A 27,884-nucleotide genomic window follows, 5' to 3' on the forward strand; every position below is an offset into this window, starting at 1 on the left:
CAATTCTGTTGAGGCAACCGATGCTGACGATTGGCTTGTGGATCTGTGCAAGCATTTCGAGTGCAGTAACGTCAGGCCTGAGGACTTTGTCAAGTTCGCTTCCTTCCAACTCAAAGATCAAGCTGCAGAATGGTTCCAGCAGTACAAGGATTCCCGAGGTGGACGTGTTATCACTTGGGATGATTTCCGTCGAGATTTCCGAGCTCATCATATTCCGCAGAGTGTGGTTGAAAGCAAGCGTGAGGAATTCCGCAATCTGAAGCAAGGCTCTTTGTCTGTCTATGACTACAACAAGTTGTTTCAGAAGCTCGCCCGCTTTGCCAAGCAGGACGTCCCTGATGAGAAGAGCATGATATACCAGTTCAGGGGTGGTCTCAGAGAAGAAATTCAGCTAGCTCTTGTTCTCTTTGAGCCCTTGAGATACGGTGAGTTCTACAACATGAAATTGAAGCAAGAGGCTGCTCAGTTGAGGTGTGATGCTTTCAAGAAGCGAGTCAGAGATGTTACTCCTTCTTCCTCTACTCAAGTGGTCAAGCAGCAGAAGTATTGGCTTCCTCCTCCTCCGTTCCGTCAGCCGTATCAGCAGAAGAGCAAAGGTGGCAGTGGTTCTTCCCACCCACCCAACCCTGGCTTTCAGAACAAGACTTCGTCTCAAGCTCCAAGATCGAGTGCTCCGTACCACCGTCCGCTTTCAGAGGTCACGTGCAACAAGTGCCAACAGAAGGGTCACTATGCCAACAAGTGTTTCAACCAGAGGCGTCTTCCTCCTCCTCCTGTCAGATCGGCAAGTACAGCTGTGGTCAAGCATAACCCCAAGTTCGCCAAGGTCAATATGGTGAATGCAGCTCAGGCAGAGGACTCACCAGATGTCATCATGGGTAACCTTCCTGTTAATGATATTCTTGCAAAAGTTCTTTTTGACACGGGTGCATCGCATTGCTTCATTTCCAAACCTTTTGCATCAAAGTATGAGTGTGATTATCAGTATCTGCAAAGTTCCTTGCAAATTGTGTCACCGGGCAAGCAGATGACAGCTAACACCTGCGTCCCGGAGGTTACTATCACATTGGGTGACTACAAGTTCCTTTCTTCCCCAATTGTTCTTGGTAACTCGGATATTGATCTTATTCTCGGAATGGATTGGCTTTCTAAGCACAAGGCACATCTTGATTGTGCTGCCAGGCAGATTCAATTGACTCATTCGTCTGAGGATGTTATTGTCTTTGCCGCTCGGGATAATACCATCCGTCTATTTTCTCTCAATGAGAAGGGTGAATTGGATGCTATCTCTCAAATTCCAGTCGTCTGCAAATATCAAGATGTCTTTCCAGAAGAGCTTCCAGGAATGCCTCCGCACCGGCCAGTTGAATTCGTTATTGATCTTGAGCCTGGCACGGAACCTGTGTGCAAACGTCCTTACAAGCTCGGACCTGAAGAGTTGAAGGAGCTGAAGAAGCAACTCGATATTCAAGAGAAAATGGGTCTCATCCGGCCTAGTTCTTCTCCGTGGGGTTGTGGTGTTCTTTTTGTGAAGAAGAAGGATGGAACGGACCGACTTTGTGTTGATTACCGTCCAGTGAACAAGAAGACCATCAAGAACAAATACCCACTTCCCAACATCAATGAGCTGTTCGAACAACTCAAAGGTGCTCAAGTATTCTCCAAGCTTGATCTCCACATGGGTTATCATCAGATTCGAATCGGTGAGCAAGATATTCCCAAGACGGCTTTCAGGACAAGCTTTGGTTCATATGAATACACTGTCATGTCTTTTGGCCTCGTCAACGCTCCTCCGACGTTCTCTCGCATGATGAACTTCATCTTCAATGCCTACACCAATGAATTCGTTTTGGTCTATCTCGACGACATTCTGGTTTTCTCCAAGAACAAGGAAGATCATGCCAAGCACTTGCGTTTGGTTCTTGATAAGCTCAGAGAACATCAGTTCTACGCCAAGTTCTCCAAGTGTGAATTTTGGCTCGATGAGGTTCTTTATCTTGGTCATATCATCTCTGCCAAGGGCATTGCCGTGAATCCTGAGAAGGTGTCTGCAATTGTGAATTGGGAACCTCCTCAGAATGTGAAGCAACTCCGTAGCTTCCTCGGTCTTGCAAGCTATTGCTGAAGATTCGTTGAAAACTTTTCTAAGATCGCAAAGCCTCTCTCTAATCTTCTCCAGAAGCACGTCAAGTACGTTTGGTCTCTGGAGTGTGATATTGCTTTCAACACTTTGAAAGAGAAATTGATCACTGCTCCAGTTCTGACTCCGCCTGATGAATCCAAGCCGTACGAGGTCTTTTGTGATGCCTCTCTCCAAGGTCTTGGCGCAGTATTGATGCAAGAGAAGAAAGTTGTTGCTTATACATCTCGCCAGTTGAAGCCCAATGAGAAGAACTACCCCACTCATGATCTCGAGTTGGCGGCAGTTGTGCATGCTCTTTTGACTTGGAGACATGTTCTATTGGGAAGAAAAGTGGACATTTTCACTGATCACAAGAGTCTCAAGTACATCTTCACTCAGCCTAATCTCAACCTCAGGCAAACTCGATGGGTCGAAATGATTCAAGAGTATAATCCGAGTATCGAGTATACTCCAGGCAAGGCCAATGTGATTGCTGACGCTTTGAGCAGGAAAGCTTACTGCAACAGTCTGATTCTCAAGCCTTATCAACCCGAGCTTTGTGAAGCTTTCCGCAAACTTAATCTGCAAGTTGTTCCTCAAGGTTTCCTCGCCAACCTTCAGGTCTCTCCTACCTTAGAAGACCAGATTCGCCAAGCCTAGCTTCTTGATGCTATGGTGAAAAAGGTGAAGATTGGGATTGCCAAGAGTCAGTCCAAGTACAAGTGCTACCGCCTTGATGACAAGGACACTCTCTTCTTTGAGGATCGTATTGTTGTGCCCAAAGGTGACCTTCGTAAAGTGATCATGAACGAGGCTCACAATTCTCTCCTCTCCATCCACCCTGGGAGCACGAAGATGTATCAGGACCTTAAGCAGGCTTATTGGTGGACTCGAATGAAGCGCGAGATTGCTCAATTCGTGAATGAATGTGATGTCTGCAGAAGAGTGAAGGCAGAACACCAAAGGCCAGCTGGTCTCCTCCAACCTCTTGCCATTCCAGAATGGAAGTTTGACCACATTGAAATGGACTTCGTGACTGGGTTTCCAAAGTCCAAGCGTGGCAATGATGCTATATTCGTTGTCATCGATAAACTCACCAAAGTGGCTCACTTTCTGCCTATCAAAGAGTCGATCACTGCAGCTCAATTGGCGGAACTCTATACCTCTCGTATTATCTCTCTGCATGGTATTCCACAAGTGATCTCTTCAGACCGTGGCAGCATCTTTACCTCGAAGTTTTGGGATTCTTTCCAGAAGGCCATGGGCACGAACATCCGCTTCAGCACAGCTTTCCATCCTCAAACTAGCGGTCAAGTCGAGCGTGTCAACCAGATTCTTGAAGATATGCTCAGGGCTTGTGTGATCTCGTTCGGCATGAAGTGGGAGGATTGTCTTCCTTATGCTGAATTCTCCTACAACAACAGTTTTCAAGCAAGTTCGGGCAAGGCCCCTTTTGAAATTCTGTATGGCAGGAAGTGCCGTACCCCTCTCAACTGGTCTGAAACTGGTGAACGTCAGCTTTTGGGTAATGACTTAATTACAAAGGCAGAAGAAATGTGCAAAGTCATTCGTGATAACCTCGAAGCAGTCCAATCCCGTCAGAAGAGCTACTATGATAGTAAGCACCGTGATTTGGCTTTCGAGATCGGAGATCATGTTTACCTCCGCGTCTCTCCTATGAAAGGTACTCGTCGCTTCGGTATCAAAGGGAAGCTTGCCCTAGATACGTGGGACCTTTCAAGATTGTCAGCAAGAGAGGCGACCTCGCCTATCAACTCGAGCTTCCTTCAAACTTTGCAAATGTTCATGACGTGCTCCATGTCTCTCAGCTTCGAAAGTGCTTCAAGACTCCTGACCGCACCGTCAACTTCGAGGACATTGAGCTCCAAGAAGATCTCTCTTATCGTGAGCACCCAGTTGCTATTCTTGAAGAGACTGAACGCAAGACTCGCAACAAGTCAATCAAATTTCTCAAAGTCAAGTGGTCACACCATTCCGATCGTGAAGCTACCTGGGAACGCGAGGATCAACTCCGTTCTGAGTACCCGGCGTTCTTTCAGTCCTAGATCTCGGGACGAGATCCTTTCGTAGTGGTGGAGTGTTGTAACACCCCGGATGTAACTTTCCCTATTTGTACTCCAACTCTTGCCGTTTCGGGCGTTAAGTTATATTTATATTCTCGGGTTCGGGTCTTTGTCTCCATGCGTTGTTGTCATTGTCATGCATCTCATATCATGTCATCATGTGCATTGCATTTTCATACGTGTTCGTCTCATGCATTCGAGCATTTTCCCCGTTGTCCGTTTTGCATTCCGGCGCTCCGTTCTCCTCCGGTGGTCATTTCTAGCTTTCTTTCGTGTGTGGGGATTAATCATTTCCGGATTGGACCGAGACTTGCCAAGCGGCCTTGGTTTACTACTGGTAGACCGCCTGTCAAGTTTCGTATCATTTGGACTTCGTTTGGTACTCCAACGGTTAACCGAGGGACCGAAAAGGCCTCGTGTGTGTTGCAGCCCAACACCCCTCTATTTTGGCCCCAAACCCACCTAACCTTGCTCCATCATCTAGATCGTTCGATCATGATGGTGTGGCCGAAAACCGCACCTCATTTGGACTCTCCTAACTCCTCCTATGCCTATAAATAGGTCCCCCTCGAAATATCCCGAATCCCCTCCTCTTCAAACCCTAAATTTCGCCCCCGCACCGGCCGGACACGTCCGAATCCGGCCGGACGCGTCTGCTTCCCCGCCGCCGCGAATCACGCGCCGCCACGTGGCACGTCAGCCGCACCGCCGCCGAGGCCCGTTCGGCCCAGGACAGGCCCCCGCCGCCGCCTACCGGGCCGCCGCCTCCTCGGCCGCGCCGCCCGCCGCCCTTCTCCTCCCCAGCCGCGATGCGCCGCCTGCCGCCAGCCGCGCCGCGCCGCCTGCCGCGCTGCCCCGCTCCGCCGCGCGCCGCTGAGCCGCCCGCGTCGCTCCACGCCGGCTCCCGCCGCCCTGCCAAGCTCCGCCACTCCGGCGACTCCTCCTCCTCCTTCCCCGACCGACTCCGGCGAGCTCCGGGTCAGCTCTGGTGGGATCCCGGCGATCCCCGATTTTCGTGCCCAGATCCGGATCCGGTGAACAGTGAAACCCTAGGTCTTTTTTTTCTCTAAGCCCCAGAAATTCTGATCCAAGTGCTCATGTTCGCAGCTCCGTAACTTTGCATCCGTAGCTCCGATTCATGCATATAGCATATCAAAATGTTCATCTCAGAGAGTACATCATTTCATTCCATTGCATCATTTTCATTTGAGTTCATCTTGATACCCGAAATGCTGTTAGAAGAGGGCTACTTGAGTTAATTGTCAGATCTGCTACTCCGTTTAGCACTTTTGTCATTTTTGCCATGATTAATGTGTGCATGCTATGCCCTGATGCTCTACATGTGTTTTGTTAAGGGTTTTGTCATCTTTCCAGAGGTGCAACCCATGTATTTTTAGGATGTGTGTGGTGACTTGTGCAAGCTTGCAAAGTGGTGCACTTGCTAAGTCTGTTTTCAGGGACTTAGTGATTTCACTAAGTCCTGGTCCTGTTTATCTCATGATGCCATATGTTCATGTTGTTTCCTAGTGATCCGTGCCTCTTTTGAGGATGATCAGTAAGGATGTTTTGTTAATCTTGTAGTGCTCTATCCATCCATGTCTTTGTTTGCAATTATGGAGCAACCTAGCTTGAGTCAATTGAGCTCTACTTTTGCTACTTTGTGAATCTGGGCAGATTGTCAACTTGTTTGCAATTTTGCCGATGTTGTTGTAGTTGATCCGTGCATGCTATGCTATTGTTCTTGCCATGTCTAGCTGGCATTTTGTGCCTTCTTTATGTGTGTATGCTTGTCTTGCCATGACTTGCACCGTAGTGAGTGCATCGAGCTCGTAAACATGCTTACTTGAGTTATATTTCAGCATGTGTCAGTTTCCACTAAGTCTGTAAACTGATTATGTTTTTGCTATGTTCACATGCTTGCAATTATATTTTCTGATCCCTTTTGGATCAAGGTCACTAAGGGACTTTTGTTAAGCTCTTTGAGTAGCTCCATGCCATGCTTTACTTTGCCATGTTCAGGTCCTGTAGCATGTAGTTTTCATGCTCCAAAGAGGGCTACCTGATATGAAATTACAGACAAGTGTTGATTTCACTAAGTCTGAGATCTGTTTGCCATATGCATTTTTGCCATGCTTGTTCGAACCTGTTAATGGATGAATTGGCCGTAGCTCAGTGCTAGACTTTTGTTAAGAATCTTGTGTGCATCCCTGCCATGTATTTTGTTGTCATATTTGGGTGCTGTAGCATGTTCATTTCATTGCATTTAGGTGGCTACTTGCTGTAAATCGCAGACGGGTGTCATTTTTGAATCGCTTGCCATTTCCAAACCGTAACCCCGATTCCGGCGTTCTTTATATAGTTTTCAAGCGATTTCGTCTCATCTTTCCAGTGGCACACTTGGTTTTCCAATTTAAGGCCAGGTTCATGCTTTTCCTGTCATATCTTGCATTTTGCATCCCGCGTCGCATCCCGCATAGCATATCATCATTGCATCATATTGCTTGGTCTTGCACGTGGTTGATTGTATCCTTGTTGCTTGTTTGTCTTGTTTGGGTAGAGCCGGGAGACGAGTTCGCTAACGAGGAGCCCGTTGAGTTTGCCTTCGAGGATCTAGTCAACTCTGACAACTGTGCAGGCAAGATGAGCATACCCTCGAAATCACTACTATCTTTGCTATACTAGTTTGCTCGCTCTTTTGCTATGCCAATGCTACGATGCCTACCATTTGCTTTCAAGCCTCCCAAATTGCCATGTCAAACCTCTAACCCACCATGTCCTAGCAAACTATTGATTGGCTATGTTACCGCTTTGCTCAGCCCCTCTTATAGCGTTACTAGTTGCAGGTGAAGATTGAAGGCCGTTCCTTGTTGGAACATTTATTTACTTGTTGGGATATCATTATTTTATCATGTTATCTTAATGCATCTATATACTTGGTAAAGGGTGGAAGGCTCGGCCTCTCGCCTAGTGTTTTGTTTCACTCTTTCCGCCCTAGTTTCCGTCATATCGGTGTTATGTTCCCGGATTTTGCGTTCCTTACGCGGTTGGGTTATAATGGGAACCCCTTGATATTTCGCCTTGATTAAAGCTTTTCCAGCAATGCCCAACCTTGGTCTTACCATTTTCCACCTAGCCTCTTTTTCCCTCGGGTTTCCGGAGCCCAAGGGTCATCTTATTTTAACCCCCCCCCCCCCGGGCCAGTGCTCCTCTGAGTGTTGGTCCAAACTAGAGTCTTGTGCAGCACCCCCTCGGGGAAACTCGAGGTTTGGTTTTAGTTGTATGGAGCGCTCATCTGAGTGTGCCCTGAGAAAGAGATATGTGCAGCTCCTATCGGGATTTGTCGGCACATTCGGGCGGTGTTGCTGGTCTTGTTTTAACCTGTCGAAGTGTCTTGAATTACCGAGATACCGAGTTTGATCGGAACGTCTTGGGAGGAGGTCTATTCCTTCGTTGACCGTGAGAGCTTGTCATGGGCTAAGTTGGGACTCCCCTGCAGGGATTTGAACTTTCGAAAGCCGTGCCCGTGGTTATGGGCAGATGGGAATTTGTTAATGTCCAGTTGTAGATAACTTGAACCTTAACTTAATTAAAATAAATCAACCGAGTGTGTTACCGTGATGGCCTCTTCTCGGCGGAGTCCGGGAAGTGGACACGGTGTTGGAGTAATGTTTGCGCAGGTTGTTCTCTAGTTTCTCGCTCGCGCTTTGCCTCCTCTTCTCGCTCTCTTTTGCAAATAAGTTAGCCACCATACTTGCTAGTCGCTTGCTGCAGCTCCACTCATATTTTACCTTGCCTCACCTATAAGCTTAAATAGTCTTGATCGCGAGGGTGCGAGATTGCTGAGTCCTTGTGGCTCACAGATTACTATTACACCAGATGCAGGGCCTGATGATTCCGCTCCAGGAGACGCGTACGAGCTCAAGTGGGAGTTCGACGAAGACTCTCAACATTACTATGTTTCCTTTCCCGATGATCAGTAGTGGTGCCCAGTTGGGGGTGATTGGGACCGTGTCGCATGTTGGGTTCTCTTTTATTTTGGCGCCGTAGTCAGGCCATGAGTGTTTGGATGATGTAATGTTATTTATGTACTTGATTGACGTGGCGAGTGTAAGCCAACTATGTTATCTCCCCTTTATTATTTACATTACATGGGATGTTGTGAAGATTGCCTAACTTGCGACATATGCCTTCAATGCGATTATGCCTCTAAGTCGTGCCTCGACATGTGGGAGATATAGTCGCATCGAGGGTGTGACACGTTATCAATGACATCCAATGTCCATGGTCAGGAAACCGTGACCATCTTATTGATCAACGAGCTAGTCAACTAGAGGCTTACTAGGGACATGGTGTTGTCTATGTATCCACACATGTATCTGAGTTTCCTATCAATACAATTATAGCATGGATAATAAACGATTATCATGAACAAGGAAATATAATAATAACCAATTTATTATTGCCTCTTGGGCATATTTCCAACATGGACCCTGTATTAGGGAAATGCGTTTGGACGGACGAGCAAATGAACATACCAGTCAAGAAGCTAAAGCACTATATCGATGCAGCGCAGCAAGGGACGTTCGTTCCAGACAGAGAGAACAACGAGCTCACAATGGCCCTCGGGAATCCTGAGCACCTTGGATGGACACGAGGCACGGCAGGCTCCGTTCCGTGGAATGCAGGTTTTCCGGACGCAGGCGGTTACAAATGCCAGGAGAGGAGGAAAAAAGTGGAGCATGCCCAAATTCAGGTGTTGCACGCAAGGGTACAAGCGAGAGAGGAATGAGAAGCAAATCGCAGCAAGCGACCTGCCGAAGCTTCCCCCGAAGCTACCCCGCCATCTCAGCGGAGAAGCAGCGTGGCTTCCACCGAGCTGCTTCAGCCGGAGCATGTCTTGACGGCTCCTGCCAGCTATCCCATGGATGCTATCACGGAGTCTCAAAATTGCCACCTTATGACGCAATAGATGAATTTGAAGGTCAAGGCGGCTGTTGGCTCTGTTTTTCCTACTGAACCCGGCATAACTTTTCACTGCTGGCCGATTCCAGACGGATATGCTAGGGTGATGGTGGATGAAATAACGGAGGGATTTGAGGACCTCCAGCTTGACCACCCTACCGGTGAAGGGGAGACTCGGCTGGGTTCTGCTCTGAAGACTCCATGCCTATGGTGGAAGGAGCACATCAACCTTCCGAACTGGACGCCTCCGCCTCCTCCTCCTCCTCCTCCGGCGAGTTAGGGCACTCCGCCTCCTCCTCCGGCGAGTGACGATCAGGGCACTCGGCCTCCTTCTCCGGCGCGTGGCGGCACTCCGCCTGCTTCTCCGCCTGCGCCCGCGCGCCCGAGCAGCCAGCCTCCTCCTTCTCCGCCTCGTCGGCAAGGACAGAAGAGACCCGCCGCCTCTCCGGCTGCTCCGGCGCGTCGTAGTCCTTCTCCTCCGCCTCGTAAGCAAGGAAAGAAGATAGCCGCAGCCGCTCCGTCTGCTCTACCGGCGTCTAGCAGTACAACCAGAGGCGGGAGGCAATACAGATTCGGTCCTTCTCTGAAGACTCCAGAGAAGTTACCATACGAGAGGACCCCGGAGGAGAATGCCAAGATCGCGCGAGCTGAAGTGAGGAACTTCTTTGAAGGGGGTGAAAGCAAAGAAACATCCACCTCCGGAGGAGAAGGTAGATCCGGTGAAAGCGAAGCGCACTCTGGCTGCCCTGAAAAAACCAGCAAAGTCTCTGCCAAAAGGCAACTATGACCGCATTATTGCAAAGTCATTTGTCGAAGCAGAGCGGTCAGGAAGTACTGTCAGTGATCAAAGGTTAAAAGAATGACGAGCTGGGAAAAAAATTCCCCAGCTCGGCGAACAAGCGAACCAATCGTGCCCCCCGCTCAAGGTGCCTACTAATGATCAGAGGATGGTGCCCGGTTATAGCAATCTTGGAGATTACCTGCCCTACGATGTATGTTATGAGTTCTTGGAGGTGGAGGAACACAAATACGAGTACGGGAAGCCTCTCGTCAAAGATGAAAGATCTCTAACAATGATGATGTGAAGATTCCATGATTGGTACATGAAAACCTGCAGAGAGTCTGGGGGGAGGAATACTTTGACGCTGAGAGTTAGAGAGGAGCATGACCTCGTTGGAATTGAACTGTTGAATGTTCCATTTGAGGAGTTCTTCCAGTTTTTCAATCAAAAGGCCCTCGATAAAGCAACGGTCACTTGCTACTGTCTGTAAGTAGTACTACTTCTGTCATTAAGTCTCTCTATATAGGTCAGCTCTTTCATTGCATATATTTATAATTATCCTCACTATATTATGCAGATTGAAGATCGCCGAATTGAAGAAAAGACAAATTGGTGATATTGGGTTCATTAACACAAATCTCATAGATGCAACTGAGGTTAAATATCGTGCCGAAGATACCGAGGCCAACTTGCTACGATCGTTGGTAATAAATGAAAATAAAGATATAATACTCTTTCCTTACAACTTCAAGTGAGTGTTACTGTCTTGTGCATATTCGGTTTCCCTTATTAGTCCAGGTTATAGTAATGTAATTGATGAGTTATGCATGCGTGCGTAGGTTCCACTATATTCTCCTAGAGATTAAGCTTGAGCAGGGACTAGTAACCGTCTTAGACTTGAGACGAAAAGATCCTCAGGACTATGAGGACATGACTCAAATGCTCGAGAAGTAAGTTAAATCGATCATTATCCACCATATCAGCAACTTTGTTCATTTCCTGATATCAAGTAATTGTTTTCTTTGTCTGGCAGGGTTTGGAGAAAATTCACCAAAAAAGCTCTGGGACTGCCGAAGAAGCTGCAATTTAGACACCCGAAAGTAAGTACTATAGTAACATGTTCCACGCATCTCCTAGTGATTCAAGCGCTAGTTTCATCAATACCATTTGGCATGCTTGCTTATCAGTTTGATTGACCTCTATTTCTTGTAAAGTGGTTGTGGCAGGAACAAGGGAATGATTTCTGTGGATACTACGTTTGCGAGTCCATCCGCCACACGACCTGTGAACGGGGCTACTCTGATGAACAATATGAAGTGCGTAAGCAATAATATTCACAGTTTTTTATTTTATTACCATCATTTGTGTTGAGTTTCATTTATTCATATATATATATATATGTATGTATTGACCCCCTTGTTCAAATTAGATGTTTCGTATGCGGGATGAACTCCTAGCACCAGATCTTATGCGAGCAATTCAAGAGGAATTGGCGGCATTCTTCCTTGACCACGTGATCGCTGAAGACGTAGAATACTATGTGGACCCTATGTTCATATATAATTAGGACATTAATTACATTGTAAGACATAATTATTGTATATATGTAGCCGGTAGTGTCGGATAGATATACGAGAACTTGTTGTTCGACCAATCTCTCGAAGAAGGAGAGGTGGTCGATATCACTTCTCTCCGTATGCATATGTTCATGACGATCTTCTGTTTCCTTCATTTGCTTACTAGCTAGCGTGTCTAGTCCTCTCTATATATACGTATATATAGCGTCGACCAAGCACGTACATAAGAGAGGACACTTCTCTCTATTAATTAGCTAGCTAACACAATATATGAAACACCTAAATTAAACCCCCAAAACCCCCAACCCCCCTCCTTTTCAAAAAAAAAACAAAACCCCAGCCCCTGAAATGCTGACGCGTGGATGCCTATTGGTCCCGGTTGGTGCCACCAACCGGGACCAAAGGCCCTCCTGCCTGGGCTCGGCGCACCGACCACGTGGAGGCCCATTTGTCCCGGTTCGTGTAAGAACCGGGACTAAAGGGTTAGGGCATTAGTAACGACCCTTTAGTCCCGGTTCACAAACCGGGACAAAAGGCCCTTACCAACCGGGACGAATGGGGTTTTTTCTATTAGTGCGAGCAAACAAGAAATGGGAAAAAGGCAATTAGAGAGGGAGGATAGAGAAAGAGGGCGAATAAAACGGCAAGGGTGAAGTGGCGGAGAGGAAAACGAGAGGCAGATGGCAAATAATGTAATGCGGGAGATAGGGATTGTGATGGGTACTTGGTATGTTGACTTTTGCGTAGACCTCCCCGGCAACGGCGCCAGAAATTCTTCTTGCTACGTCTTGAGCACTGCGTTGGATTTTCCCGAAGAGGAGAGGATGATGCAGCAAAGTAGCGTAAGTATTTCCCTCAGTTTTTGAGAACCAAGGTATCAATCCAGTAGGAGGCTACGCGCGAGTCCCTCGTACCTACACAAAAACAATAGCTCAACGCAACCAATGCACTTAGGGGTTGTCAATCCCTTCACGGTCACTTACGAAAGTGAGATTTGATAGAGATGATAAATAATATTTTTGGTATTTTTGGTATAGAGATGCAAAGTGAAAAGTAAAAGGCAAAGTAAAAGCAAAGCAATAATAAAGTGATGGAGATTGATATGATGAGAAAGAGACCATGGGCCATAGGTTTCACTAGTGGCTTCTCTCAAGAGCATAAGTATTCTACGGTGGGTGAACAAATTACTGTTGAGCAATTGACAGAATTGAGCATAGTTATGAGAATATCTAGGTATGATCATGTATATAGGCATCACGTCCGAGACAAGTAGACCGACTCCTGCCTGCATCTACTACTATTACTCCACTCATTGACCGCTATCCAACATGCATCTAGAGTATTAAGTTAAAAACAGAGTAACGCCTTAAGCAAGATTACATGATGTAGAGGGATAGTTTCATACAATATGATAAAAAAACCCATCTTGTTATCCTCGATGGCAACAATACAATACGTGCCTTGCTGCCCCTTCTGTAACTGGGAAAGGACACCGCAAGATCGAACCCAAAGCTAAGAACTTCTCCCATGGCAAGAACAACCAATCTAGTAGGCCAAACCAAACCGATAATTCAAAGAGACTTGCAAAGATAACCAATCATACATAAAAGAATTCAGAGAAGATTCAAATATTATTCATAGATAGACTGGATCATAAACCCACAATTCATCGCTCTCAACAAACACACCGAAAAAGAAGATTACATCGAATAGATCTCCACGGGAGAGGGGGAGAACATTGTATGGAGATCCAAAAAGAGAGAAGAAGCCATCTAGCTACTAACTATGGACCCGTAGGTCTGAAGTAAACTACTCACACTTCATTGGAGAGGCTTGAATGATGATGTAGAAGCCCTCCGTGATCGATGCCCCCTCCGGCGGAGCTCCGGAACAGGTCCCAAGATGGGATCTCGTGGATACAGAAAGTTGCGGCGGTGGAATTAGGTTTTTGGCTCCATTTCTGATCGTTTGGGGGTACGTGGATATATATAGGAGGAAGGAGTACGTCGGTGGAGCTTCGAGGGGCCCACGAGGCAGGGGGGCGCGCCCTCCACCCTCGTGACCGCCTCGTGGCTTTCTTGACGGAGGGTCCTATTGGGGAACGTAGTAATTTCAAAATTTTCTTGCGCACACGCAAGATCATGGTGATGCATAGCAACGAGAGGGGAGAGTGCGATCTACGTACCCTTGTAGACCGACAGCGGAAGCGTTAGCACAACGCGGTTGATGTAGTCGTACGTCTTCACGGCCCGACCGATCAAGCACCGAAACTACGGCACCTCCGAGTTTTAGCACACGTTCAGCTCGATGACGATCCCCGGACTCCGATCCAGCAAAGTGTTGGGGAAGAGTTCCGTTAGCACGACGGCGTGGTGACGATCTTGATGTACTACCGTCGCAGGGCTTCGCCTAAGCACCGCTACAATATTATCGAGGATTATGGTGGAAGGGGGCACCGCACACGGCTAAGAATATGATCACGTGGATCAACTTGTGTGTCTATGGGGTGCCACCTGCCCCCGTATATAAAGGAGTGGAGGAGGGAAGGGCCGGCCCTCTCTATGGCGCGCCCTAGGGAAGTCCTACTCCCACCGGGAGTAGGATTCCCCCTTTCCTAGTCCAACTAGGAGTCCTTCCATGTAGTAGGAGTAGGAGACAAGGAAGGGGAAGAGGGAAGAGAAGGAAGGAGGGGGCGCAGCCCCTCCCCCTAGTCCAATTCGGACTAGGCCTTGGGGGGCGCGCGTCCTGCCTCTCCCTCTCCCCTAAAGCCCAATAAGGCCCATATACTTCTTCTCCCGTATTCCCGTAACTCCCCGGTACTCCGAAAAATACCCGAACCACTCGGAACCTTTCCGATGTCCGAATATAGTCGTCCAATATATCAATCTTTACGTCTCGACCATTTCGAGACTCCTCGTCATGTCCCCGATCTCATCCGAGACTCCGAACTCCTTCGGTACATCAAAACTCATAAACTCATAATATAACTGTCATCGAAACCTTAAGCGTGCAGACCCTACGGGTTCGAGAACAATGTAGACATGATCGAGACACGTCTCCGGTCAATAACCAATAGCGGAACCTGGATGCTCATATTGGCTCCTACATATTCTATGAAGATCTTTACCGGTCAGACCGCATAACAACATACGTTGTTCCCTTTGTCATCGGTATGTTACTTGCCCGAGATTCGATCGTCGGTATCTCAATACCTAGTTCAATCTCGTTACCGGCAAGTCTCTTTACTCGTTTCGTAATACATCATCTCGCAACTAACTCATTAGTTGCAATGCTTGCAAGGCTTAGGTGATGTGCATTACCGAGAGGGCCCAGAGATACCTCTCCGACAATCGGAGTGAAAAATCCTAATCTTGAAATATGCCAACCCAACATGTACCTTTGGAGACACCTGTAGAGCTCCTTTATAATCACCCAGTTACGTTGTGACGTTTGGTAGCACACAAAGTGTTCCTCCGGTAAACGGGAGTTGCATAATCTCATAGTCATAGGAACATGTATAAGTCATGAAGAAAGCAATAGCAACATACTAAACGATCGAGTGCTAAGCTAACAGAATGGGTCAAGTCAATCACATCATTCTCCTAATGATGTGATTCCGTTAATCAAATAACAACTCTTTGTCTATGGTTAGGAAACATAACCATCTTTGATTAACGAGCTAGTCAAGTAGAGGCATACTAGTGACACTCTGTTTGTCTATGTATTCACACATGTATTATGTTTCCGGTTAATACAATTCTAGCATGAATAATAAACATTTATCATGAAATAAGGAAATAAATAATAACTTTATTATTGCCTCTAGGGCATATTTCCTTCAGTCTCCCACTTGCACTAGAGTCAATAATCTAGTTCACATTGCCATGTGATTTAACACCAATAGTTCACATCATTATGTGACCAACACTCAAAGGGTTTACTAGAGTCAATAATCTAGTTCACATCGCTATGTGATTAACACCCAAAGAGTACTAAGGTGTGATCATGTTTTGCCTGTGAGAGAAGTTTAGTCAACGGGTCTGCCATATTCAGATCCGTATGTATTTTGCAAATTTCTATGTCAACAATGCTCTGCACGGAGCTACTCTAGCTAATTGCTCCCACTTTCAATATGCATCCAGATTGAGACTAAGAGTCATCCGGATCAGTGCCAAAACTTGTATCGACGTAACCCCTTTACGACGAACCTTTTGTCACCTCCATAATCGAGAAACATATCCTTATTCCACTAAGGATAATTTTGACCGCTGTCCAGTGATCTACTCCTAGATCACTATTGTACTCCCTTGCTTAACACAGTGTAGGGTATACAATAGATCTGGTACATAGCATGGCATACTTTATAGAATCTATGGCTGAGGCATAGGGAATGACTTTCATTCTCTTTCTATCTTCTGCCGTGGTCGGGCTTTGAGTCTTACTCAATTTCACACCTTGTAACACAGCCAAGAACTCTTTCCTTTGACTGTTCCATTTTGAACTACTTCAAAATATTGTCAAGGTATGTACTCATTGAAAAAACTTATCAAGCATCTTGATCTATCTCTATAGATCTTGATGCTTAATATGTAAGCAGCTTTGCCGAGGTCTTTCTTTGAAAAACTTCTTTCAAACACTCCTTTATGCTTTGCAGAATAATTCTACATTATTTCTGATCAATAATATGTCATTCACATATACTTGTCAAAAATGCTGTAGTGCTCCCACTCACTTTCTTGTAAATACAGGCTTCACCGCAAGTCTGTATAAAACTATATGCTTTGATCAACTTATCAAAGCGTATATTCCAACTCCGAGATGCTTGCACCAGTCCATAGATGGATCGCTGGAGCTTGCATATTTTGTTAGCACCTTTAGGTTTGACAAAACCTTCTGGTTGCATCATATACAACTCTTCTTTAAATCCATTAAGGAATGTAGTTTTGTTTATCCATTTGCCAGATTTCATAAAAATGCGGCAATTGCTAACATGATTTGGACAGACTTAAGCATCGCTACGAGTGAGAAAATTTCATCGTAGTCAACACCTTGAACTTTGTCAAAAACCTTTTTCGACAAGTCTAGCTTTGTAGATAGTAACACTACTATCAGCGTCCGTCTTCCTCTTGAAGATCCATTTATTTTCTATGGCTTGCCGATCATCGGGCAAATCCATCAAAGTCCATACTTTGTTCTCATACATGGATCATATCTCAGATTTCATGGCCTCAAACCATTTCGCGGAATCTGGGCTCATCATTGCTTCCTCATAGTTCGCAAGTTCGTCATGGTCTAGTAACATGACTTCCAGAACAGGATTACCGTACCACTCTGGTGCGGATCTCACTCTGGTTTACCTACGAGATTCGGTAGTAACTTGATCTAAAGTTACATGATCATCATCATTAGCTTCCTCATTAATTGGTGTAGTAGTCACAAGAACAGATTTCTGTGATGAACTTCTTTGCAATAAGGAAGAAGGTACAATTACCTTATCAAGTTTTCTACTTTCCTCCCACTCACTTCTTTCGAGAGAAACTCCTTCTCTAGAAAGGATCCATTCTTAGCAACGAATGTCTTGCCTTCGGATCTGTGATAGAAGGTGTACCCAACAGTCTCCTTTGGGTATCCTATGAAGACACATTTCTCTGATTTGGTATGAGCTTATCAGGATGAAACTTTTTCACATAAGCATCACAACCCAAAACTTTAAGAAACGACAACTTTGGTTTCTTGCCAAACCATAATTCAGATTGTGTCGTCCCAACGGATTTAGATGGTGCCCTTTTTAACGTGAATGCAGCTGTCTCTAATGCATAACCCCAAAACGATAGTGGTAGATCGGTAAGAGACATCATAGATTGCACTATATCCAATAAAGTACGGTTATGACGATCGGACACACCATTATGCTATGGTATTCCAGGTGGCATGAGTTTGTGAAACTATTCCACAATGTTTTTAATTGAAGACCAAACTCGTGACTCAAATATTTGTCTCCGCGATCAGATCGTAGAAACCTTATTTTCTTGTCATGATGATTTTCCACTTCACCCTGAAATTATTTGAACTTTTCAAATGTTTCAGACTTATGTTTCATCAAGTAGATATACTCATATCTGCTCAAATCATCTGTGAAAGTCAGAAAATAACGATACCCGCCGCGAGCCTCAACACTCATTGGACTGCATACATCAGTATGTATTATTTCCAATCAAGTTTGTTGCTCGCTCCATTGTTCCGGAGAACGGAGTCTTAGTCATCTTGCCCATGAGGCATGGTTCGCAAGTACCAAGTGATTCATAATCAAGTGGTTCCAAAAGTCCATCAGTATGGAGTTTCTTCATGCGCTTTACACCGATATGACCTAAACGGCAGTGCCACAAATAAGTTGCACTATCATTATTAACTTTGCATCTTTTGGCTTCAATATTATGAATATGTGTAACACTACGATTGAGATCCAACGAACTATTTTCATTTGGTGTATAACCATCGAAGGTTTTATTCATGTAAATAGAACAACAATTATTCTCTGATTTTAATGAATAACCGTATTGCAATAAACATGATCAAATCATATTCATGCTCAACGCAAACACCAAATAGCACTTATCTAGTTTCAACACTAATCCCGAAAGTATAGGGAGTGTGCGATGATGATCATATCAATCTTGGAACTACTTCCAACACACATCGTCACCTCACCCTTTACTAGTCTTTGTTTATTCTGCAACTCCTGTTTCGAGTTACTAATCTTAGTAACTGAACTAGTATCAAATACTGAGGGGTTGCTATAAACACTAGTAAAGTACACATCAATAACATGTATATCAAATATACTTATGTTCAATTTGCCATCCTTCTTATCCGCCAATCACTTGGGGTAGTTCCGCTTCCAGTGACCAGTTCCTTTGCAGTAGAAGCACTTAGTCTCAGGCTTAGGATCAGACTTGGGCTTCTTCACTTGAGTAGCAACTTGCTTGCCGTTCTTCTTGAAGTTCCCCTTCTTCCCTTTGCCCTTTTTCTTGAAACTAGTGGTCTTGTCAACCATCAACACTTGATGCTCTTTCTTGATTTCTACCTTCATTGATTTCATCATCATGAAAAACTCGGGATTCGTTTTCGTCATCCCTTGCATAATATAGTTCATCATGAAGTTCTACTAACTTGGTGATGGTGACTAGAGAATTCTGTCAATCACTATTTTATCTGGAAGATTAACTCCCACTTGATTCAAGCGATTGTAGTACCCAGACAATCTAAGAACATGCTCACTAGTTGAGCGATTCTCCTCCATCTTTTAGCTATAGAACTTGTTGGAGACTTCATATCTCTCAACTCGGGTAATTGCTTGAAATACTAACTTCAACTCCTAGAACATCTCATATGGTCCGTGACGTTCAAAAACGTCTTTGAAGTCCCGATTCTAAGCCGTTAAGCATGGTGCACTAAACTATCAAGTAGTCATCATATTGAGCTAGCCAAACGTTCATAACGTCTGCATCTGCTCCTGCAATAGGTCTGTCACCTAGCGGTGCATCAAGGACATAATTCTTCTGTGCAGCAATGAGGATAAACCTCAGATCACGGATCCAATCTGCATCATTGCTACTAACATCTTTCAATACAATTTTCTCTAGGAACATATCAAAATAAACACAGGGAAGCAACAACGCGAGCTATTGATCTACAACATAATTTGCAAAATACTACCAGGACTAAGTTCATGATAAATTTAAGTTCAATTAATCATATTACTTCAGAACTCCCACTTAGATAGACATCCCTCTAATCCACTAAGTGATTACGTGATCCAAATCAACTAAACCATGTCCGATCATCACGTGAGATAGAGTAGTTTCATTGGTGAACATCACTATGTTGATCATATCTACTATATGATTCACGCTCGACCTTTAGGTCTCCGTGTTCTGAGGCCATATCTGTATATGCTTGGCTCGTCAAGTATAACCTGAGTATTCCGCGTGTGCAACTGTTTTGCACCCGTTGTATTTGAACGTAGAGCCTATCACACCCGATCATCACGTGGTGTCTCAACACGAAGAACTTTCGCAACGGTGCATACTCAGGGAGAACACTTCTTGATAATTAGTGAGAGATCATCTTAAAATGCTACCGTCAATCAAAGCAAGATAAGATGCATAAAAGATAAACATCACATGCAATCAATATAAGTGATATGATATGGCCATCATCATCTTGTGCTTGTGGTCTCCATCTTCGAAGCACCGTCGTGATCACCATCGTCACCGGCGCGACACCTTGATCACCATCGTAGCATCGTTGTCGTCTCGCCAATCTTATGCTTCCACGACTATCGCTACCGCTTACTGATAAAAAGCATTACAGTGCAATTGCATTGCATACAATAAAGCGACAACCATATGGCTCCTGCCAGTTGCCGATAACTTGGTTACAAAACATGATCATCTCATACAATAAAATTTAGCATCATGTCTTGACCATATCACATCAAAACATGCCCTGCAAAAACAAGTTAGACGTCCTCTACTTTGTTGTTGCAAGTTTTACGTGGCTGCTATGGGCTTAAGCAAGAACCAATCTTACCTACGCATCAAAACCACAATGATAGTTTGTCAAGTTGGTGCTGTTTTAACCTTCGCAAGGACCGGGCGTAGACACACTCGGTTCAACTAAAGTTGGAGAAACTGTCACCCGCTAGCCACCTTTGTGCAAAGCACGTCGGGAGAATCGGTCTCGCGTAAGCGTACGTGTAATGTCGGTCCGGGCCGCTTCATCCAACAATACCGCCGAACCAAAGTATGACATGCTGGTAAGCAGTATGACTTATATCGCCCACAACTCACTTGTGTTCTACTCGTGCATATAACATCAACACATAAAACCTAGGCTCGGATGCCACTGTTGGGGAACGTAGTAATTTCAAAATTGTCCTATGCACACGCAAGATCATGGTGATGCATAGCAACGAGAGGGGAGAGTGCGATCTACGTACCTTTATAGACCGACAGCGGAAGCGTTAGCACAACGCGGTTGATGTAGTCGTACGTCTTCACGGCCCGACCGATCAAGCACCGAAACTACGGGACCTCCGAGTTTTAGCACACGTTCAGCTCGATGACGATCCCCGGACTCCGATCCAGCAAAGTGTCGGGGAAGAGTTCCGTTAGCACGACGGCGTGGTGACGATCTTGATGTACTACCGTCGCAGGGCTTCGCCTAAGCACCGCTATAATATTATCGAGGATTATGGTGGAAGGGGGCACCGCACACGGCTAAGAATATGATCACGTGGATCAACTTGTGTGTCTATGGGGTGCCCCCTGCCCCCGTATATAAAGGAGTGGAGGAGGGGAGGGCCGGCCCTCTCTATGGCGCGCCCTAGGGGAGTCCTACTCCCACTGGGAGTAGGATTCCCCCTTTCCTAGTCCAACTAGGAGTCCTTCCATGTAGTAGGAGTAGGAGACAAGGAAGGGGAAGAGGGAAGAGAAGGAAGGAGGGGCTGGGCGCGCGGCCTGCCTCTCCCTCTCCCCTAAAGCCCAATAAGGCCCATATACTTCTTCTCCCGTATTCCCGTAACTCCCCGGTACTCCGAAAAATACCCGAACCACTCGGAACCTTTCCGATGTCCGAATATAGTCGTCCAATATATTGATCTTTACGTATCGACCATTTCGAGACTCCTCGTCATGTCCCCGATCTCATCCGGGACTCCGAACTCCTTCGGTACATCAAAACTCATAAACTCATAATATAACTGTCATCGAAACCTTAAGCGTGCGGACCCTACGGGTTCGAGAACAATGTAGACATGACCGAGACATGTCTCCGGTCAATAACCAATAGCGGAACCTGGATGCTCATATTGGCTCCTACATATTCTACGAAGATCTTTATCGGTCAGACCGCATAACAACATACGTTGTTCCCTTTGTCATCGGTATGTTACTTGCCCGAGATTCGATCGTCAGTATCTCAATACCTAGTTCAATCTCGTTACCGGCAAGTCTCTTTACTCGTTTCGTAATACATCATCTCGCAACTAACTCATTAGTTGCAATGCTTGAAAGGCTTAGGTGATGTGCATTACCGAGAGGGCCCAAAGATACCTCTCCGACAATCGGAGTGACAAATCCTAATCTTGAAATACGCCAACCCAACATGTACCTTTGGAGACACCTGTAGAGCTCCTTTATAATCACCCAGTTACGTTGTGACGTTTGGTAGCACACAAAGTGTTCCTCCGGTAAACGGGAGTTGCATAATCTCATAGTCATAGGAACATGTATAAGTCATGAAGAAAGCAATAGCAACATACTAAACGATCGAGTGCTAAGCTAACAGAATGGGTCAAGTCAATCACATCATTCTCCTAATGATGTGATTCCGTTAATCAAATAACAACTCTTTGTCTATGGTTAGGAAACATAACCATCTTTGATTAACGAGCTAGTCAAGTAGAGGCATACTAGTGACACTCTGTTTGTCTATGTATTCACACATGTATTATGTTTCCGGTTAATACAATTCTAGCATGAATAATAAACATTTATCATGAAATAAGGAAATAAATAATAACTTTATTATTGCCTCTAGGGCATATTTCCTTCAGGTCCAAGTCTCCCGGGTCTTATCTGATGAGAAAATCGTGTTCCCGAAGGTTTTAGTCCGTTTGGACTCCGTTTGATATTCTGTTTCTCCCAAACACTGAAATAGGCAAAAAACAAAAATTCTGGGCTGGGCCTCCGGTTAATAGGTTAGTCCCAAAAATAATATAAAAGTGGAAAATAAAGCCCAATATAGTCCAAAACAGTAGGTAATATAGCATGGAGCAATCAAAAATTATAGATACGTTGGAGACGTATCAAGGACATGGACCTTGACAACGAATCTCTGTGACAGCGGCACTCATGTTGATCTCTTGCACATCGGCACCCACCGCAGGTCTTGTACGCCACCATCCACGACTGTTGCAAGCATTGGATGTTGCCGCGAGTCATTGTGATGCATCAGATCGGAGGAGGACGCCGACGCAGAAGAAGGGCCCGGGAGGAGGGGAGGACGGGGGCGATGGCAGCTCCGCTTACCCTAACGGGGGCATACGAGATGGGAGGAGGAACCGGAGGGGTGGGATGGCTTTTTGGTTCTTGTGGTGGAGTATGCTGGACCAGAGGGTTGGTTGGGCCGAAAAAATCGGAAGGAGCTCGATGGTGGGAGAGAAATCTGTGATGGTGTCGTATTGCATCGCCCCATTGGCGACCCACCCACTAGGACTGACCCCCAACCGCCATCTATTGATACACGCAACCGGTTTGTTGCTTGTCGTTGTGGCGAGTCTTCATCGCCAGCTTTAGTAAGGTTCCATCCTCAACCTTTGAACCAGTAGTGAATTGTCGCAAGCATGTGTTGTGAGGGTGATGTCCAACCCATATTTCTTAAATAACTAGACCTTGTTTCTAGCAGCGAATGCCTATTGCGGTCTTCATATTTTGGTATGACAAGGCCATTTGCACGCGTCTCTTTCTTTACTATTATTAGTTTGATGTGTTTTTCAAGCTCCACAGACATTGTACTATCAAAGAAAGAAGACGTTTGTGCGTGCGTTTATAAAGATGAATATATGCTAGTGTGACTTCGATTGTACTGTGTTAAAAAAAGACTCTATAATTTTTTTATCTAATTTTATGTTTTCGATGATCCTTTTTTTCCTATATTATTTTCTGTCGTAGTATTGTTTACTGTTTTCTTGATATTTACTAGGATATTTGGGTGTTTATCTCTTCCTTAATTAATGAATGGCTCAGGAAAAGTTTGGACATTTTCGAGCTAATTTTTTTAAAATAATACATTTTTTTAGTAATTTGCACAAATATTACGCCCAAAAAATTATTTTCAAAAATAATACACCGTCGGCCAGCAGCTGGCCGACTGGTCCTAGTCAGCTAGCAGCAGGCCGACTGGGCCTTATCAGCCAACTACGAGCCGACAGGTAGCTTCTCGGCCACGCGGAGGTCGACTATTGGCCAGGCCACGTCGGGCGCTGGCTGTCGGCGCGGGCTGGGTCACGGGCGACCCAGTCAACCAGCTGCCAACCGATCGGCCAGCTGCTGGCCGACAGGGAGCCGGCCCCGCAGCGCATGCCCCTTTCTCCTCTCCTTCTTCTTTCCCTTTCTCCCACCGCAAGCTTCTCTCTGTTCTTCCTTCCTCCTCTCTCTTACACAAACTAGCTCCAATTAATACACCAAAATGCCCCGTTTTTTCGCGGATTTGGCACCGCGAATGGGTTCTACACAGTTAGGGGAGCCAAAAGAGACATCGATCTACTGATGGGGTAGCTTGTGGTGGTTGTGGTGAGCATTTTTTCAGCGCATTGGTGGAGGTTGTGGCGGTGGTGGAGGTGGAGGTGGTGGTGGTGAAGCTGGAGCAGTGTGGTGGAGGTGAAGCTCCGGTAGTTTGGTGGAGTTTCCGGCTCCAGTTCCGGTGATTGAAGGCCGCCGTTCGTCGTTCGCACGCACGCAACAAGGGTATATTTCAACAAACATTTTTATTTTCGAAGTTGCGTGCAATTATTGTTATTTGCTCCAGTAGTAATGTAAATATATTTAGGTAGTCGTGGTGGGCATTTTATTTCCCGGTACCGGTGTACAATTATTGTTATTTGCTCCGGTAGTAACGTAAATATATTTAGGTGGTCGTAGTGAGCATTTTATTTCCCGGTTCCGGTGTGCGATTATTGTTATTTGCTCCGGTAGTAACGTAAATATATTTAGGTGGTCGTGGTGAGCATTTTATTTCCCGGTACCGGTGTGCAATTATTGTTATTTGCTCCGATAGTAACGTAAATATATTTAGGTGGTCGTGGTGAGCATTTTATTTCCCGGTACCGGTGTGCAATTATTGTTATTTGCTCCGGTAGTAACGTAAATATATTTAGGTGGTCGTGGTGAGCATTTTATTTCCTGGTTCCGGTGTGCGATTATTGTTATTTGCTCCGGTAGTAAACGTAAATATATTTAGGTGTGTCAGTAATTGGAGTTGCTCCGGTAGTAAACGTAAATATTTAGGTGTTCTTGGTGAGCATTTTAAGTTGTTGCTTAATACTTGTATTAGTTGCTCCGTTAATATTCTGTAATATATAGCTAGCTAATATATAGACATGTCTAATATTTCTTAGTGGGGGTATATTAAGTTGTTGCTTAATACCTGTATTTCGTTGTTGAAAAAAATAGGTGAGCCGAGATGTCTGATGTAGTGAACTTCAGATTTTGCTATGGTCCTGGTACTGTCCAAACAACTGAGATGGGAGCAGATCTAAGTGAATTTACTCATATAGATGTGCCAATGAGCGCACCTCAAACATGGTTTGTCAGTCAGTTGAAAGAATGGATTGCGGCAAGTTTAGGTCTTGATACTGAAACACACACCGTCGGTGTTCATGCATTGTGGACACGGTCAAGTTCAATAATTTACTTTTGTTTGAGGCCGATAGAGCAAGACTCCGAATGGGTGCGGTGGTTACAAGGTTGTGAACGAAGGGGATGCAATCCTGTTGCTTTAGTTCTTCCCGTCGTGAAGGAGGTCACTGCACATGAAGGCGAGGGTGGCTACGATCCTGGTCATAGCAGTGTAGGGAGGCAGTTATCTATGTCAAATGTTGGAGATGATTGTTACGAACAAGGATAGAGCAGTCGGGTAGAAGGAGGAAATGCTTATGGTTATGAACCAGGGCAGAGTAGTCAGGTAGAAGGAGAAAATGCCGATGGTGATTACAATGGCGAGGTGGACGCTGACGAGGTACATGGGCACATGCAGGACCAGATGGAAGAAGAAGACACCGATGTTGAAAGGGGTCATGCCGATGATTCTGATGAGTCAGATGAAGAAGAAAATGCAGAGGAGGTCCTGAATCCTGCATCGTGGAATCATGACTTCTCATCTGCAATGACCGTGAATGATGGACATGATTCAGCCTGGCAATATCACCAGAACAATATTGCGACGGGTGCTATGTATCCGAACAAGCAAGCCCTGAAAGATGCAATAATTAACTGGGCAATGTCCACGCAAAGGGTTTTCATAGCTCAGGTGTCTAGTCAGAAATTCCTGACAATGGTTTGCAAGAACGCAGATTGTCCCGCTAGGGTGCACGGCTTTCTCCCTAAGTATGGCACAAGTTGGGTGATAAGTAACTTAGTTAATCACACTTGTCTTATTCCCTGCATCCCTCAGGATCATGCCAACCTTTCATCCACACTTATTGCTCGGTTGTTTTACGATGAGATAGTGTAGGGCAAAGCTATGGAAGTGAAGGCAGTCCAGACAAAAGTCTTCGCTAGGTTCAAGTACAGAATTTCTTATGGCAAGGCTTGGAGGGCTAAGCATGCGGCGCTTGAGAGGAGATTTGGTTCTTATTTTGATGCATATGACTCTGTTGTCCAGCTCCTCCACACCCTGCAGCAGCGGAATCCAGGCACCTATATCGATATCCAAGACATGTTCATGCCAGAGTTCCCAACTGTGAGGGTGCTGCATCGTCTCTTCTTCTCTTTCGGTGTATGCATCGAAGCTTTCAGGCATTGCCGACCGGTGATATGTGTTGATGGTACTTTTCTCACAGGCAAGTACAAGGGTCAGATCCTGACAGCCATAGGTCAAGACGGCCAAAATCAAGTCGTCCCACTCGCATTTGCTTTTGTGGAGAGTGAGAACATTGAAAGTTGGACATGGTTCTTCAGGCAGTTGAAAATATCAGTTGTGAAGGAGAAGCCCAATGTGTGCATCCTTCATGACAGGCATGCAGGTATACTCAGTGCGATAAGGACACTGACGCTTTGCTAGTGATCAGACCAGGAAGGCATACACACCATTGAACGAGCAGTTCGATGCGTACACCGTGGTCATCTGGCAGCCCTACACGGAAGCAGCCATACAAGCGAGATACCCTGGTGGCATGTCTGTGCTATGCACAAGGGACCGAGATTACTGGATGACAAAATCAAAAATCATCTTCGATGTCTTCGTCGAGGAGATGGCACAACAGAGGGTTATGAGGCAATTTGGTCTTCTGCAGTTGGAGCAGCCTCCCCCTATAGAGAACCCAGTGCCAGCACACATCCACAGGTATTAACTAATTTTTCAATGTTGCATTATCTTTCATAGTACTCCATTCGAAGCTTTAGGTAATTGTTGAACACATACAACAATTTTAGGACGACAAGGAAGGGCATGACCAGGAAAACTGCTGACTGGCTAGTTAGACTAGAGTCGTATGTTATAGAATGGGAGACAGCAAACACACATCTATGGCATGAGAATCACAATTTTGATCTCGATAAATTCAATCTCTATTTGCAGCGCTACATGACCAGAACACGATTACGCATCGTTGAGCACTCCCACCCAGAGGAGATACCGGATCCTACTCCGTCGGATATGTACCCGAGCTATGACACTTCGGGCTCTAGGCAGTATGCGGTAAGATATATTTTCTTTAAGTAATGTTGTCACATACTTTGACGTGCAAGAGACATACATTATTAATCGTCATGGAAATTTGCAGGCTACCTTGACACACGAACTCTACCAGGACGTGACCACCTTTGGACGATCACTGTCGTCTGAACCTCTTCTTCAGCACCGTCCAGTGCTACAGCCCTTCTTGGAACGAATTCAGAACAAGATACGGACTGTGTACGAGGCTATCACGTGCACCCGGAGAACCGACGTTGTTCAGCACCTGCAGCAGCAGCCACGTCACTCCATGCACCGACATCAACCACGTCCATGTCTAGCACATCAGCCGACAACCAGGCCACCCCGTCCTGACCAACCTAATAGTTCAACGTGGCAGGAACCACAGCAATATGGTCCCACGTCGAGCTTCGTGTTTTCTCCACAGCCACAGCAACACGGTCCCTCGTCGAGCTTCGTGTTTTCTCCACAGCCACAGCAGCACGGTCCCTCGTCGAGCTTCGTGTTTGAGCCAGAGCAGCCGTCACAACCAGCAGGTAAGTGTCTTCATTTTTATTGTTTTCAATATTAATTGAGGCGACCTCATTCTTCATGACTAAACGTCCCATCGTGCAGGAGACTACGGATATCATGCGTCTATGTCAGCATCACATGATACGTGGGGGAGTGATCAACATCCCGAGGAGAACATACATGCTCAGATGTCACAGCACACCCAGTGGATGAACATGTATTCGACTCCTCCACCAGGCCCCACACAGGATACACAGCATGACCAGGGAGAGTCTGAAATTCCTCCTCGTAACATTAGGCCACCTAACAGGTTCGGATGGTCGCCGCTTCCAGATCCGCCTCCCAGCCAGGCCAGACGTCATCACTGA

The 27,884-nt window shown here is 45.7% G+C and overlaps 1 protein-coding gene and 1 pseudogene across 1 annotated transcript; both read left to right on the forward strand.

The window, feature by feature from the left end:
* The first annotated feature begins 5,015 nt into the window (after positions 1-5,015).
* On the forward strand, positions 5,016-26,370 carry LOC147978657 (uncharacterized; annotated as a pseudogene).
* Positions 26,371-26,482: 112 nt separating this feature from the next.
* LOC147978658 (uncharacterized) lies at positions 26,483-27,884 on the forward strand. Its single transcript, XM_087516648.1, has 4 exons — positions 26,483-26,652; positions 26,742-27,006; positions 27,092-27,539; positions 27,619-27,884. The coding sequence occupies exons 1-4, from the start codon at positions 26,483-26,485 to the stop codon at positions 27,882-27,884; spliced, it is 1,149 nt and encodes a 382-aa protein (XP_087372774.1).

This window comes from Triticum urartu, chromosome 3A (genome assembly GCF_056163025.1).
Source record: "Triticum urartu cultivar PI428250 chromosome 3A, HENAU_Tu73, whole genome shotgun sequence".
Taxonomy (NCBI): Eukaryota; Viridiplantae; Streptophyta; class Magnoliopsida; order Poales; family Poaceae; genus Triticum; species Triticum urartu.

Bases quoted from the DNA above. Each gene is read 5' to 3' on its own strand.
- LOC147978658 (XM_087516648.1), top strand. From the start codon at position 26,483: ATGTCTGTGCTATGCACAAGGGACCGAGATTACTGGATGACAAAATCA. The intron at 26,653-26,741 runs GTATTAACTAAT...CAACAATTTTAG, and splicing joins GTGCCAGCACACATCCACAG to GACGACAAGGAAGGGCATGA. The intron at 27,540-27,618 runs GTAAGTGTCTTC...CCCATCGTGCAG, and splicing joins GCAGCCGTCACAACCAGCAG to GAGACTACGGATATCATGCG.